At 41.5% G+C, this 16448-nt stretch overlaps 1 protein-coding gene across 2 annotated transcripts in view; it reads right to left on the minus strand.

Moving 5' to 3' along the window:
• Nucleotides 1-3999: 3999 nt before the first annotated feature.
• The window catches only part of LOC136678156 (methylcytosine dioxygenase TET3-like), a 35869-nt gene continuing 23420 nt past the window's right edge, over nucleotides 4000-16448 (minus strand). For both annotated transcript variants that reach the window (XM_066656069.1, XM_066656070.1), the window contains 8 exons: nucleotides 15888-15978; nucleotides 12153-12246; nucleotides 10263-10471; nucleotides 9144-9294; nucleotides 8107-8196; nucleotides 7167-7304; nucleotides 6619-6967; nucleotides 4000-6097 (listed from right to left, as the gene is read on the minus strand). In XM_066656069.1, coding sequence (XP_066512166.1) covers nucleotides 4410-6097; nucleotides 6619-6967; nucleotides 7167-7304; nucleotides 8107-8196; nucleotides 9144-9294; nucleotides 10263-10471; nucleotides 12153-12246; nucleotides 15888-15978 — 2810 coding nt within the window. In that variant the 3' untranslated portion in view covers nucleotides 4000-4409. The remainder of the gene's footprint in view (nucleotides 6098-6618; nucleotides 6968-7166; nucleotides 7305-8106; nucleotides 8197-9143; nucleotides 9295-10262; nucleotides 10472-12152; nucleotides 12247-15887; nucleotides 15979-16448) is intronic.

Raw genomic sequence — 16448 nt, forward strand, 5'->3', positions numbered from 1 at the left:
TTTCTTTAAATCATGATTTTTATTATTTTTTTTTTTTACTTTTGCCGAACATAAAACAGTATTGTGGGCTTTACCACATACACTATGTATTCACATAATACACCAAACAGCTACAAGGAGAGAGACTGAACAAAAGAAAACACTTTTTACATACTGCATACTTGACATGAAAAAATAGAACCAAGAGCAATCTTTAACTCATATAGGAATGTAGCTGCCAGTTATTCATATATTTTTTGTTTGTTTTTGTTTTTTGTTTACATTTTTGTCTTTTTAAAATATTATTTCAAAACTGGGCATGATCAATGATTGGACACTGAGTGCTGACAGAGTGAATGGGGGCAATAAAAGTGTGTAAGTAAGTGTGTAAGAGTGGGTGTTTGTGTTTGTGTATATGTGGATGTGTGTTTTTTGTGTGCTGAGTGAGAGTGAGTAGGGAATGCATGGGTGTAACTAAGAGGTCACGTCATTCCAAGAGAGGAAAAAATATTTTCAAATGGGTAAAAGCGCATTTCTGGCTTTGTGCACCAGAACATCTATTTAAGTTAACAGTCTATTTATCTTCATAGCATACATGTTTCATCTTTTTTCTACCTGTATAATATCATTGATTCTTAATATCTGCTTCAAGTACCATTTTCAGTTATTTGGGGTGAGGGTTAAAAAAAGAGAACTGTCATGATATTTGAGTGCTTTGCTTTAAATTATTATCACAAACATGACTAAGTGAAGAAAAGAAATCAGCACCATTTCCAATATGTTTAAATGGTTCATATATCATATTAATGATTTCAAAAACATCGCGACAACACTTCAGTTGGCGCAGCTTTTCTGCAGTGACCTCGATGGGTAGCACCATGGTTAAAATGTTTCACTGCGGTCAATATATAAGCGCGGCTTAGAGCAAACAGGAACCTGAACCATACAATGATAAAAGTGTTCTACACCTTCCAGACTGTTGCTTGAAAGATTCTGCAAAGTGTACAAAAGTCATAAAGATGTAAAAGCCAACCCCATAATCACATTCAACATCTGTGAGAGCGCCAAACACGTATAGAACAGACCATTGATTTTAGTTTAAAAAAATATAAATTAAAAAATCATCCAATTGTAAAATCACTTCAGTGGCTAGCTCAAACCTAGAGGTAGAAGTGGGCTATATGACAATAGCATATTGTGATCGGTGTCATATGCTTTTTAAGTATATTTTAAATGCACAGTATGTGACACAACAGTATTCTTAAATTGCATTTAGAGCCACACATTGCATTAAATGTGGAATAAATAGTCACTGTTTTCAAATGTGGCACTACTACTGCATTGTGTCTGTGTGTCAAAATACAATGATACATATACGTACGTATCCTGATGCAATATTATTGTCATATCACCCACCGCTATTTCAGGTTGTATTCACTTATAATGTAATCCCACTCAAAACCTTACATTTTCCTTCCCATCTCTGAGCACCGGTTCACATATGTTGTGTTTTGCTCTCAGTTCTGTTTCATTTGTTGGGAGAGGAAGCCTGTATCGGTGGTTGTTCAGAGGTATTTGTACAGTAAGTACAGTACTTATTCAAAAAAAGTAGAACAGCAGTATATTGAGTACAGAGGACATACACCAGGGCATTTGAGTTTCAATGAAAAAGTAGCTGATCCAGGTTCAGCGTTCTCTTGTTCATATCACTGGATTCATTTGGACATGAAAAAACAAAACACTGGCCCTAGATGCATGTACTCGCACTCATCGGACCCCTATGGACACCGTAGCTTTAATGTTGAGGGCTTGACATACTGACAACTAAAAAATGCAAAGGAATCATTCATGATTTATTCCTCACCAGTTAAATAATCTTACCTAAATATTTAACTATGTACACTTCTATCTCTCCCAATAGAATTCCATTAAAATAAGCAGAACCAAGGAAAAAAAAAAAAAAAGAAATCCCTACAAAAAAAGAGACTAGGTTTCAAGTTGTCAATATTCCGTTATCGTTTTTTTTCCTCCTCGTTAAAATCAAGATTAAAAGTGCTTTTATAAAAATCTTTTTTCTTCTATATTTACAATTAGTCTAAAATGAAACAGTAAAACAAAACAGAAAAATGACAGCAAGCACAATAACAATAATCTTCATCATTATCATCATCATCATCATCATCATGTAATAAATAATAATTAAAAAAGTAGATAAGTATGTGGATGTAGGCCCAGAAGGCCTACAGTCTGTAGCGCCCATGTATTAGTAGCATGTTGGGACTGGGATCAGCGTCTCAACATGAGGTAAAGAACTAGAGGACGGCTCCATAAGCACCAGACTCTCTCATCTATGAGCACCAAGCAAGTCTACTGCCCTGTATAAACCCACGGTGAGCCCTTTGCTCCCCCCAGGAACTGCACACACACACAGACACCCACACCCACACACACACACACTCATGTTTGCTCAAGCACACAGTAATATTACTGTAACACAATCACACGCAAAGACATGCACCATGCACAAAGTGCTGAACAGTGCCGAAATGCAGAGAAGCACCTGGGGAAGAGCAGTTCTTGGGGCAAGAGGAGACAAAGAAGAGCTCTGGAGTAGTTTCAGAGGCATGGAAAGACTTTTAGTAGCACCAACCTCCTATGATATTCTGTTTTTCCCGCACTCTCTCTCTCTCTCTAGTAACTGAAGCTTCACTGAACAGTTCTAGAGCCATGTTCGACTGGAGCTCAAGATTTCTCAGCTTGTCTGGCTCCCATTTCCTACGGACACATTCCATACTGATAGCCTTTCTGGAGGAACAGGTTCCTACAAATTAAGCAAAGTCCTAGACTAATTTGTAACTCACAGTGGTGACTGCTGAAATTCTTCTTAACCTTAAGCCTTAGCTTAATCTGGTTTAGGAATCTGGCAAACAGAGCAGTTTAGATCATACATATCATTGCTGTCCAAAAAAAATCACGTTTTTCGCACCTAATTAAAATACAGTAGCTGTTGTTTTCACTGTTTCAACATTTCACAGTGGATCAACAAATATTAAAATCATGCTTCTCTTCCCCCCGCCAAGTTAAAATTTTGTGTGTTTTATTTGAACAGCAACAATAAGAACTGAAAATAATTACTCTAAAAATGGTGCAGGAACAACAAAAAACTCAAATCAGAGCATGCTGACCACAGCCCTGTGATTATGAACGACCAGAACAATACAGAAAAGAGCAGAGCATTCAGAGAATTCTCAAACACCAGCTGAGTTCAGGCTCGAACTGCTCAGGCTTGCTGGAGGGCACAGGGCCCTGACCCACTGTGGGTCACCTTTAGGGCATTGAAAAGGTGGACCAAAATGCGATAGCACCTGGGAGAACTGTCTTAGCGCTGCCTCATGGTTAGAAATGGATACTGCACCGTATGAATATAAGTCAGCACCGACTGGTTGATGAAACTTGCGCATCCAAAGAGGTTGTCGCACCTGGGACAGCTTGTTGCTTATCCAGATGTATTTCTGCCATTTCAAGAGCACCTCGGTTCAGCATCTGCCACCATGATGGCAAGGGCAAAATTGTAGACAGCTAAGACAGAAAAAAGCACCATTGGAAGGACCAGGAAAGACCTCCATTGTATGGAAGTGTGGCACAAAACCAAAAGGCCAGAATTTCCCTCGCTTATTTTGGTCACATATTCTGTGATTATAGCATGAAGCTAGCCCTCGTATGAACACTGTCCTTCCTCCAGGGTTTCTTGCGTAGGTCATAGACACAAGCATGGCTCGCAGTTATGTGAAGGTGCCGTAGGCTATGGAGAAGTTAATGGGGGAGGAAGGCAAAGAGAAAGAAAATACAACACTCAACAAAAGCCAAAAAAAATCAAAATAAAAATTATGATTAGCTTGTTCTCACATTCATATCGAACAAGCAAGACTGACAGAGACAAGGAAGTCCCTCATCATCAAGAGAGGAAAAGAAAAGGTAAAAAGCCCTCAAAACAATCATTGTAATAAAACAACATTGATGAAAAACAATACGATTAAAATAAAAAATAGTCATCTTCATAATATAATAACAATACCTGTAATATCAACGTCAACAGTAACAATAGCAATCATAATATTGATAATAGCAATAATAATTAGAATCATTAAATTCACTTAGGGAGGGTAAACTATAGAATCCCTCCCACGTTGGAGAGAACAAGAGCACCATAGGCAGCGTGTCCATTTGGGGGACTCCCAAACTGCCACCAAAACTTGAGGTAAAAAAAGAAAAGAAAATTTGAGAAAAGTGCCCCTCTTTCTCTCCTCTCTCCTGGGGGTCTGAGAGGGGATAAAAAGCTGGGAGAGGTTTAGGATTTAAGGAAAGGGTGAGCTTCCTTTTTCATTTGCCTCTTCTCTCCTGGCCACAAGGAGACACCAGTCTGCAAGAGCTTACATAAAGCGACTGTAGGGCCCTGTGAGCTGCGTGAAAGCATAGGGTGACACAGTGGCCGTGGTGGTGGTGTGCTGTGTGGGGGCCATCCGTGTCACCACTCCTTCCCGTTTGTCCTTGGTTTGCCCAGAAGAAGTACTTGAGGCGCTGTCGGCCCACTTGCGCTTCTTGGTGTAGGCCTTGATTTCTTCCTGCGAGAGGCCCAGAAGTGCCGCCTCCTGCTGCCTCTGCCTCGCTCGCTCAGCCAGCAGCTTCATCTTGGCTTCCCACAGCGCCAGGCCATGGCTTGGCTGGTTCAAATTCTTGTGCTGGTAAAACACTAGGGAGATACGGGTCGGATGACTGCGGTCTGGCTTCTTCAAGGGTGTGGTGGCATGTAGCTCCCGGCGGGCACATTCGATAAGAATGGAGCAGTGACCTGGAGCCACCGCTACTCCTCCGATGTTTGGGTCTAGGAAGTTGTGCTCGCTGTCTGACCACACCTCCTCCTCATGTTCTGGTTCTCCCTGGCTTTCCACCTCACTCTCCCAGCAAGCTTGCCCGTCCACCTTCTGCAAGGCATCTGGAAACAGACGACCCTCAGGAGCAGGAGATGGAGTGCTTCCTGCTGCTGAAGCTCCACCAGACTTCCAGGCCTTCTCCTGGAGCCCCAAGGGTGTTGAGCCTCGACTCTCTACTGCTTGGGAAAGCATCTTGTCTGGGAATGCTCCCACTGGGGTACCTTGTCTAAGTGCCCCAGGACCATAGCCTGCAGACCCTATAGGACCCCAAGACTTGGGCTGAGGGCTGGGCGCAGGGCTATCCCAGTTATGTGGGGACGGAGCTGGAGATGGGCCTGCTTTCAAGGCTGGAGAGTGAGAAGGAGCAGGAGAGGCCACTGGGGTGCCAGGGTAGGACCACTGCTGCTGTGGATGGGCATACTGAGGATGCTGAGGCTGGGCACGGTGCTGCTGGTGGAGCATTTGCTTGTCTGGAGTGAAGGGTGAATGAGCCAGACCTGGTCTGAGATTTCCATCCCAGCCTTTGGAAGCCAAGCTGCCGTTGGGCTTGTGCCCAGGCCAGGCATTAGGTTGAGGTGTGACACTAGGTGTGGTGGGGCAACTGCGGACTTGCCCTTCCGTCCGGTTTTCATACAGTGACATCTCCATAGGCTCCTGCTTGATGACTGGTGTGACACGGTGTTGCTCTGGAGGCGCAGACGGGGCACGATTAGGGGGAGCTGGACTCTGGGAAAGCTCAGACTGGCTCAGATACCCAGAGTTGGCCAGTTCTGCCACTTGTCGCTGTTGATCGGGTCGGTTAAAGTATGCTTGTGCCAGCCTGGCCTGGAGACCCTGGACGTCAGGTTTCTGTTCTGCTTTGGGCCAAGTGCCATTACGACCCTCACAGCCCAAGACCTCAGGGGGCAAAAGTGCATTGGGGGGGTAGTTGTAATAATTGTATGGCATGCCTTGAAGTTTTGGATGGAAGCCATTAACAGGGCTGGGTGCAGACGGTTGGGCACCACAAGGCAGGCCACCTCTTGCATAGGGACCAGGGAAGGAGTAGGCACCGTTCATCCCGTAGGGATCAGGACACATCTTGCCATTCCCAAGGGCTGAGTAGCCATCCAAGTCTCCGTTCATAGCCTGAAAGCGGCCAACCAGCTCTTTTTTGATGGTGGGCTTCACCTCTTGTTTTGGAATTGCTGAAAGGAGATGGAGAATAGTAAAATGAGTATAAAAACATTAACAAACAGGTAGAAGAAGATTTGAAGGAATACTGAACAAAGAAGCACAAGTGAAAAAACAAAAGACACCTAACAATCAACAAATGATTTAAAACTTTCACGGCTTATATTTATCATGATGCGCTCACAGATTTATTTAAACTAATTTATGGAAAAATATGCATCTTAACAGAACAATGTCTTGTATCTCCCATTAACCATCTATTAATCTTCAGTAACTTCATCTTACCCAGAATCATTTTGCTCAAAACAGGAACACACACTGGACAGAGTGGCAGTTCATCACAATTCACTCACATCAGGGGACAATTGCACAAGGCTAATCCTCCTGCTAATAGGTGTTTTGGACTGTGGATCGAAGTGTAATAACTATCTTCATTACTTCACTGGTTTTTAAGATTTACTCAGATGGAACTTCCTAAGAAAGTCGTTACTATTCCCTATTATTCCACATGCTTGTTTGTGCAGTGCATTCCTACCTTTATTGCCTTGCTGTGGGTGTGGGGAAACTGCAAGCTGTATTTCCTTCTTGATCATCTTCTCTGGTGTCTCTGCTAGCTGCTGCTTCTTGTTCTTCTTCTCTGATGCAGCCTTCTTGGCCTCTAAACGCCGCTGCCGGCAGGACTTGGCAGGTTCCGGGAGTTTGCGGACCTCTCGACGGAAGCTGTTGAGTACCTGGATGGCGCCTGTCTTAATTTTGAGGCGCTGATTCTCCTCGCTGCCAAACTCGTCCACTGGGGAAACCTTATAAAGCGGAAGCACATGAAGCTGCTCGTCGTCTGGGATAACCCCGATCTGCCGATTGTCCTCTTTTGTAAGAGTGCAAACCTGAAAACAAGAGGACAGGATTTAATAGGTTTACGTGGTAGCTGTGTTAAACCCTTACAATCTGTGGGCAGCTTTATTCTGAACTAATACCTTGTATAATATATATGCAAGGTATATACGATATATATACAAGGTATATATTGTATACATGTAGGCATTTGCCCACTTTTTCACATGCACACATACACATCATACATACCACAGTGCAGCCGTTGTGGAGGTTATGCTGGTCTTTGTGAGCATGGGCACAGAAGTCCATACATGCAGTGATGCCTGAAAAGGGCCTTCCTTCTTTCAGACCCAGCCTGCAGTCCGTTGCCACATCTTCATGTGCACACTGTTGGGGGGGGTAAACAAACACAAACCTAGATCAGAACTACTTCACTTATCGTATTCTTCATAACAACCTTATATTTTCAACATGTTTATCAAATAAAATGTTACATCTCATATTAGAGGTTAGATTCAGTATGACTTGAAACGAATCCTCATGGCTCTTTCGATTACAGCATTCATCAATAAACTACACGTGTGGTATTTTCTGAATTTCAGCCACTTGTCTCTGTGCTCATTTTCTCTTTAAGCTACCAGGGTGGCCTGCCTAACCACCCGCAAAATAGCCTTCAGGATACAACACACTGTGCTGCTGTGGCGTATCTAGATTTCCTCTATGGTATCATTTTTAACAGCAGTGCATAATTTCTGGATCGCAGATTACGCGTACAATTTTCCTACCAAACTATTGTACACTAGATTATGGGAGGGTTGAATAAATCTTCCATTTTTCAGTTAAAGCAATGGCTAGGAAAACAGTCACAAATATACACAATTAAATGCCCCTAAATATATAACAACGGAAAAAAAGTAAAAATGAAGGCAAACTTGATGGCTGGTACAACATATTTTAGCTAAGCAAGGAAACTTTGTCCATTTTTACAAATAATGGTATGTTGTATAATGTCCAAAACCACATAAGCAAGTCAACTTGTGTTGAAAACCCAAACGCAAAGTAATTATTGGTGAAATACATTAGCCATTAATTGTTAAATACAGTAGTCTCATACTTCCAAAGCCAAACTAACGTAGCAAACGTATTGGCTGATTGGCTACATCTGAGATAAGTGTAAATTGTGGCTTACTTGGTTGCTGTATGCCTTGGGGGCCAGCTTTTTATACACAGGTGCCACCCTGGTGGCCAGGTCCTGGAAGTTATCCCTGAGAAGCTCCTCCTGCATCAGAAAAATTCCATTAACATATTTGGGATATAAAACCAAAAATAGTGGTGATCAGGTGAAAAACTCATCAAAAGGAAATGTATAAGATTGCTTTTTGGATACAGAATTTTGTTGTAGCATTGGCAACATTTAAAAGTTGACAAATATATTTAAGATTGGCATGTACAAGCAACGAGTGTGTTAATTATATAAATTATATGTCCAAAGGTTCGTAGGCACGCCTTATAATTAGTGAATTCTGCTACTTTATATTTCACCCACTGTGAACACAGATTTAACCGTGGCTCTGCATAATCTCTGCAGAAAAGCATAATATTAAATGAGACACTCTCAAGCACTTTTCATATATGAACACAGGGGAAACTCTTAACAGCTTATCAGGTCCGTACATGTCCTGGAATGGTCCTATCACACATGTAATGCATAGCAGGAGATTTTCTGTATCAGGCATGTTCTCACAGAAGGGAAATGTGTGAAAGGGGTTTAATGTCACCATGCCCTGTGCCAAGTGTTGGCTAGAGAGGTTTAGAAATCTCCATCACTGAGCTGCAGAACAGTGGAATTGTGTTATCTGGCGTTAAAGAGCACCATCCAATACCTCTGAGCTTGAGTGACTCAGAACTAATCATCCAAAATCAAGAAGCAATTTCACTAATACTCTTGTGGTTGACTGCTGCCAAATCCTCACAGCAATGTTGCAAAATATAACAAAAAGCATTCACAGAAAGGCAGAGTCTGTTATTGCAGCAAAGAGAACCAGGGTACCTAATAATACCTGCCAAATATTGGATTAAGGGTCTACAAACTTTGGCTTTATAGTGACCCCTGAATACTTCAGATCATGCAAGATACACTGCACAACAATGTTTGTAATTTTACTTAAAGATAAATGCAACTTTATAATTTGTAATTAAGGTGCGATTCTTGCTGAAGTCACTGACCTCTTTGGGGTGATCTCCCTGCAGTCTGAACTTGCGGGGGTTCTTGCTGCGGGCGTATTTACAGCCATTAAAGTACATGCTCCAGGAACACCCGAAAGAGAAGGAAGCACCATTTTTCTCTGGGTCTTTCCCCTGGCATGCACACGTACGACTGTGAAGAAAACAAACACGATATAATTATACAAACCCAGTCCATTTTAAAACCAGAGCTGCCAGTTCAGTGGTTTCCCTAAACTTACAATCTTCACTCAGTGTCCATGAACTGATTTAGATTTGTTAGGCTTATCACCACAACTCAGGGTGAGAGAGATGTGAGAGCATGACCCCAGGTTAAATATATGAGCACATTATGAGGTAGCTAAACTAACCCACCCCTGTTAGTGTAATCCCAACATTATTCTCGGCACTGCTGATATTGATATTGTCTGGTAAGCACCACTTAGAAACTAAGAAGTAAAGATACACAAAAATGCTCACAAATGTATCAGTTTATTACTCTAGCTTTAGCAAATAAAACTAAAGGCTCCTGAATGGCAAATCTGTGTAAAGGTCTGCAAGTTTAACCCTGACTATTGCCTCAACCATCTGCGACCAGGTGTCCAATACAGCATAACTGACCTTATTCTCTGGGTGGGTGGCATAATGCAAGCCAGTGATAAGCTATCTTTTTGGTAAGTTAACAGAATAGGCACTGAATATTAGCCAGTGTGAGTGTCTGTTAGATACAAGGACATGCTGCTAGCAACACGCTGAAAAGCAGTGGTGGTAGGCTTCAGAGAAACGATGCATTGCCCTTCACCCTCAGGGCTTGGTTGGATTGTGATTGTGATGGGGGAAAATAATTTTAGCTAAAGATATGTAGTTACATCACCTATATGCACATTGGACAGAGGGAGCTCCAAGTCAAGCTATAGCACAGTTTAATGATTACCACATCTTAGGTTATCAGCTTAGGTTTAAGTCAGGCTTTCAACAGCAGAAGCAGGTGTGTCAGAACTGGGAAAACTCTCAATTCTGCAGCTGTGGAGTTACTGAGTTTCTTTACAAAAGATTTCCTTTCTTGGTTTTCCTTGGAGTTAATTATTATTAGGATTTTGCAGCAAGTAGTTTGGTACTTACTCCTCGTTGAGGCCACAGCGGCGGCTGGTGGGGTTTCCATATTTGGTGATAGTATCGGAGACCTCTTGGTAGAGTTTGTCCCCCACGGATCGCGGGACACCATCCCAGGCCATGATGAGGATGATGATGACGGCATTAGCACAGTGGTGTCCTGCACGGTGCCGCACCAAACACAACAGCTTCTCTCTCTCGCTACTGCGCCTGATCACCTGCAGACAGAGTGAGTGAGAGAAGAAGAGAGTACAGATTAATCAATAATACTCACTACATCCCAAAACATTGTCTACCTGACCTGTCCGTGACTCAATATAAATGAGTGACACACTGAAATCCTACTATGCAAAGACTGAGAAAACAACACAGCGCTCTTCCCGTCTCCCGCAGTATCACTACAGTCTTTATCAGTCTAAAACAATTCATTTTCATTATTGTCTCAAAATCATTGTTATTACAGTAAGTCAGAATTGCAAGCAAAAGGTAAATATGCAATTTCCCTATGGACACAAACACAGAATGAACAAAGAAAAGAATGATCCAAAGATGCTCTATGTATGTGCAGGGAAATGTTTCTACTGGAGCAGTAAGGATTATCTACCATCAGCACATATGCTTTCAACCATAAACCCATTAACTGTGAGAGTGCGAGTGTGTGCTAAGAGGCAGTGTGGCCCCCTGCTGCTTTATAGCCTCTGGCTAATGATAACAGGTTGCCTCTCACTGAATGGGTCATTGCCATCTCCCTTCTCACAAACACACAACGGGTACATGAAAATACACATTGTACCGGTTCCTTCATGTTTAGCCCATATATCTATACAATCCTAATCCAATATGCCTACAGTTAACAACTTTGGCTATTTCCAGTTTTAAATAGTGCTGTGAGCGTAACACACACTTGAATAGATGATTTCCTTCTTTCAGAGTCAGTGTCTGACCTTGATCTCTTGCAAAATTTGGCTGTGAAACACTTTTAAAATTTTATAGGCAGAGAGATTGCAGCTTGTCCTCCATTAACGCATTTCTAGATATGAGTAACTAGCAGGTCAAAATACATAATGGCAATGTCTAGTGTTGACCCGTGGAGGGCGCTGTGGCAAATCTTACAGCTCAGACTTGCAGGCTACTGGATAATAAGGGTTTAATATTATAAATATCTGGGTCATCAGCAGCAAGTGGCAACATTGATTACAAGATTATAATTAACACTGTCTGGATCACATTGCTGGCAAAGGCACTCTACACAGCAGGGCCAAAGTTATTTGTCAACTGCTCATCCAAAAATCTACTACTAATAATAGCATGTGCCACCTGCTTTAGGTGCTTTAGTGACAGATTCTATTCTTCTAGGAAAGCTTTACACTAGATACATGAACATTGCTCTCAGGATCTGACTGCTGAAATTATGCACTGTTTTTGAATGATTCATACGGGACAACAATCACCACTCCAACTCATCCTAAAGGTTCTGGATGGATCTCCATCACTTCATAGAAGACCCAGTTTTATGGCAGGGTGCTTTAGACACTCCTAGCCCATGCATCGCGTTGTGCCCTTTGGTTCATGCAAAGGTGCCCTAGAGCATATTTGGTTTCATAATCTCTGTCAAGAATGTCAACCTGTGTGTGCATAGTTACCCATGATGGATATGGCATATAATACAGGTAATACAGACTTCCATTACTTGTTAGTGACATTAGCATAACAGCTCTATTACAGAACTAAATGTGCCCTCTAAGGATATTAGTTGGTTAGCTCACTACAGGAAGGAAAACTATATCCGACAGCTCAGTGAACCTATTAATTTAAGTGTAGTTGATATACACTGACAATGTGGGTAACAACGGGAATTTTGTTCATCTTGTGTCCTTTCATGGGATGCTTCATACTCACCCATTTCGCAATGGGACATCCTTGTGAACTCTTGCCTTCCCTCCCTGTGTACACAACCTTTTCTATACGGATGGCGTCCCCTTTCTCTCCAAATCTGCAATGAAAAACACACAAAACCGTTTACACCAAAAATGTTCAGCAGGGAGGGAATTAGCGGACTGGAACATGCCCAGAGCTTTCACATCAAGAGCTTTGTGATGGGGTCAGAGCAGCAGCTATTCAAACAATTAATCTCAACAAATTACCAGTGGCACAGTCATCAGCCAAAAAAAACTGTAGCTGAAACTTTTATTAGATTCAAATTGTGTGCTACTAATACACACACACACACACACACACACACACACACACACACCTGTTGTTTTATGTAGCTCTCTGGTCCTGAGCAATGTTCAAATCTCCTGTTAAAACTGGGTGCACCCAGGGTATTCACACATTGCACAGCTTGTATAATCTCCATAGAAGACCATTAACTGAATTAGGACTCCCCGGAGCAGCTGCACATGAGTCTTAAGTCACTGATGGCAGCTTTGCGCTGTGGAGCAGTGGCATTGCATTCTTTGCTTTTTGGATGAGCTTGAGGGGCGTGTTGATCTAGAACTTATCACTCAATTTATCATCAGCACCAGACCTCACTAAAGCTCTCATGACCGGATACAATCAGTCCTTAGTTAAATATTCCAACGGACTCCTGAGTGGCACAACTCTTAGTGTTGGGTCTGTCATCGGGAGATTTAATTCTGTCCAATGCAGCCTTGTTTTAGCTAATAAGGAATATCCCCCAAGTACGTTCAGTGTTTAATAACATTGTTTGATGGAAGTTTGAAAAGAAACTCAGTGGAAGCATGTGCTAGTCTTCATCCCACAAGCTTAGGAAAATCATGTGATAGAGGGACAGGTGGATTTGGCCATGAATAAACTGGGAGAGAAAAACTAATAGAGGCTGTTACTGCAACAAAGGAGAACAATCTATTTGTTAAGTTCAGGTATTTTCTAAAACAAGTTTTATTAAAGAATTCTATTTACATATTGTTCAGACATTAAACGCGTGTATCTAAATAGCTAACCCCTGACCTTTCTCATCAAATGACCTCCTTATTGGTCACTGCTGTCAGTGGTCAGAGCCCAGAGACTGTGAACCATGGAGGTTAAAAAACCCCATGCTAAACCCCCCATTCAGCTACAATCACACACTCCAGCGGAGACGCACCGCACTCCATGGGGTGGCCCTGCAAGGGCCAAAGGTCATATTAGGATGAGGCTTAGATTCAGAAAGTTTTAGTTCCTACGTCACTCTGGAAAACACAAACAAAGGGATGTGTCCCCCCTCCGCCGACCCCACTGGCCTGTTGAGCTGCGATGACTCAGCTGTGTATGGAAGCTTTAGAAACTCATCCACATTGTGGTTAATCACTCTCCCCCAATCAAGCCGAAAAGAGCGGGAGAGTGGAGGGGTTCTGCCGGAATGGAGGTGCTCAGAAAGTGTGTGCAAGCTCCCTGAGAAAGGGCTGATGATACTAGAATTTCATGACACCTTGCACTTTACACTGTATTCTGTATTCTGCGGTAAGCATCTGATATCATTTAGCAACCAGATGCATTAATGTAGTCAGTTATTGATGTTGGATGACTAGATCTGAATCATAAATGTCACGCCAAATCATCCTAAAACTACTGACTAAAGAAGTTCAATCTAGAAAACAGTTCAACTGCTCCACAACTCAGTTTTGAGACCAGGCATGATGACCTTAAGCTTCTGTGCTCTTATAGAATAACATTAAATATTTTGCTCTTCGAAGGATTATTATAAAAATCAACCTGTGTCCAAAATGGATGCTTCTTAAAGTTAAATCTGGTTTGATCATGAAGGGTGTCTACAAATTTTACAAAACAAAAAATTAAACAAAAAGTAAGCTATAATTCTTATATTAATCAAACGACCAACAAGAAAAATTACACAGCTAACGATATCACATCACACAATCTGAGTGTGTGCTATTTCAGCACAGATTTGTTTGATCAGATTCTTTTTTTTTTTTTTTTTTACAACTTAATCTGCAATCCAGAGTTTTATGCTCAAATATTCACCTGATAGAGCAACCTCTAATCAAAACACCCACAGGAACACTCATCTGAAGCTGTGGCTGCACACAGTAAAAAGATTGCAGTCTTTCTCACTCTCTCTTACTCTCCATTACTCAGCTACTTTTTTCCCTTTGTTTCCTCCATTCTCCCTCTCTCCAGTGTGAATCAGATGGAGATAATTTCCTCTTTGCTCCTCTTGCAGTGTGAGTCAGGGATTGGATCACAGAGACGAAAGAGGAGGCCAAAAAGTGAGAGGAAGAGTAGGAAGGAGGAGAAAAGAAGTAGAGTAAACAGTAGAGGAGAAGAGAGATGCTTATCCACAGCTGTGCAAGTGTCTGGTGCCAGGATCCTCCAGATACGACTTCACTATATCCCTCACCAGAACACACACAGGGGTGAAGTCTGCACAGCCGTGAATGTTGCTGTATCCTTCCTCTGCCCTTTCAAGTCACAGCATTAGAATTTTTTATCAATTATTTCTCATGACTCACTGAAGTTAAGTGGAGTACTTCAGTGGAACAAAAATGAAGATTCTGTAAGTGCCATACCACATTTGTGTTTGTGAAATAGTAAGTTGAACGCGACAGAACATTTCAGTCCCAGGAAAACCATACTTTACATTTTTTGCAAGATGATTATCTTTTTTAAAAACAAACACATGGAAAAGGCTCGGCCTTTTAGCCAACACAACAGAAACGGACAGTAAGTTTTCATATTTTAGGGTGTTCCTGTGGCTTTGGCATTAGCGGGAGATCAAAAAGAAGTGTTGGGTTACTTCTCGTGTTGGGGGAAGTTTGTGCTAGCCTAATTACATTTAAATAATTCATCAATGTAAGTGCAGTGTATAGCAAAACGATGCTTACTAAACTTCATGGGATTAAAAATCAAAACAACAGATTGTCTTTCAGATGTTCATACTGCTTCTTGATTTTGTTTTTAATTGTATTAATGAGGTTGGCAATATGGTCTAGACTGGTGAGGTGTTAGCTTACATGCAAAATAACCTTTATAAAAGTGCATGGAAATCTAATGAGCTATCACTAGTGTTGATGCCTGGCTCAAAAATTCAGAATCAGCTCTAGATGCAAATCAAGGTGAAGAGAAAATTTGGTTTTGACTGAAATGGGATTTTCACTGCATCATTCTTTTACACTTACCTCATTAGTCATTTATTATATTTAAACAGATAACTTTTCTGAACAACGGAATATTGTGAGTACATTAATCTGTCTTATATGTCACCTCTGTCCAAAGAAAAACACGCATCTCCGAAATAGTAACTTTACAGGAGAAGTCATTTTGGAGCATTTTTTTTGGTACATTCATCATTAAATTTTCACACAATGTGAAGGACAGCTGTGTTCAAAATATGTAGTGAATAAACATCCACAAAAAATGAGATTATTTTCTCAGTATCCAGTAGTTAAATTTTCTATATTATTCCTTCATTCATTGTCTGGAACTGCTTATCCAGGGTCACAGTGGAATATTCAATACCTGACACATCATCTGTACTTACTGTGGTTGGTTAACCTTCTGTATAATAGTCACACACAACTACAGTTTATTCCCCATAAAGAAAATGGTCAAAACAAATAGGGACAATAGAAAGTGCATGAATGTTAAAGGAACTAGATTTGAGTTTCTCACCTGCTTTCCATTAGTTCTCTAATTGAAGCCACAGTGGGGCCTGATCCCAAATGATTGTAGTAGGGTCCTTCATCTTTCTCTATGATTTGCTCTGATGAGAAAATGAGGGGGGAAAGGAACAGGAGAAGGTTGAAATGTTACCACAGCTGTTCATCTAACATTTCTTTTGAAATCAAGGGTATTGATAGTGTTTAAGCTATTAGACCGCATGCATCCTTGAGAGTGATCTCATGTACTGATGATTGATGATTAGTTATGGATTATAAATGCCACTCCAACTTGCCCAACTTGTGCAATTGGACATAATATAAGGAGTGTGTGCTGTATTACTTGTACGTACTTCATTTTGGACACCATTTGTAGAAGATATTCTGAGCCTAATAAGAAACTAGACACACCCTGGTGCCAATATTACTCTAAGATGACATAAAGAAAATCCCAGATGGTTGTGTTGTTAGCTAGGCTTAGCTCATGAGAGCGTGAGTGAGTCAGAATGTCTGTGTGCAGGAGAGAGAGGGAGAGCGAGTGAACATTTGTATAGTAGAGGGAATTTAAGGTCAT

Source organism: Hoplias malabaricus, chromosome Y, assembly GCF_029633855.1.
Source record: "Hoplias malabaricus isolate fHopMal1 chromosome Y, fHopMal1.hap1, whole genome shotgun sequence".
Classification (NCBI taxonomy): Eukaryota; Metazoa; Chordata; class Actinopteri; order Characiformes; family Erythrinidae; genus Hoplias; species Hoplias malabaricus.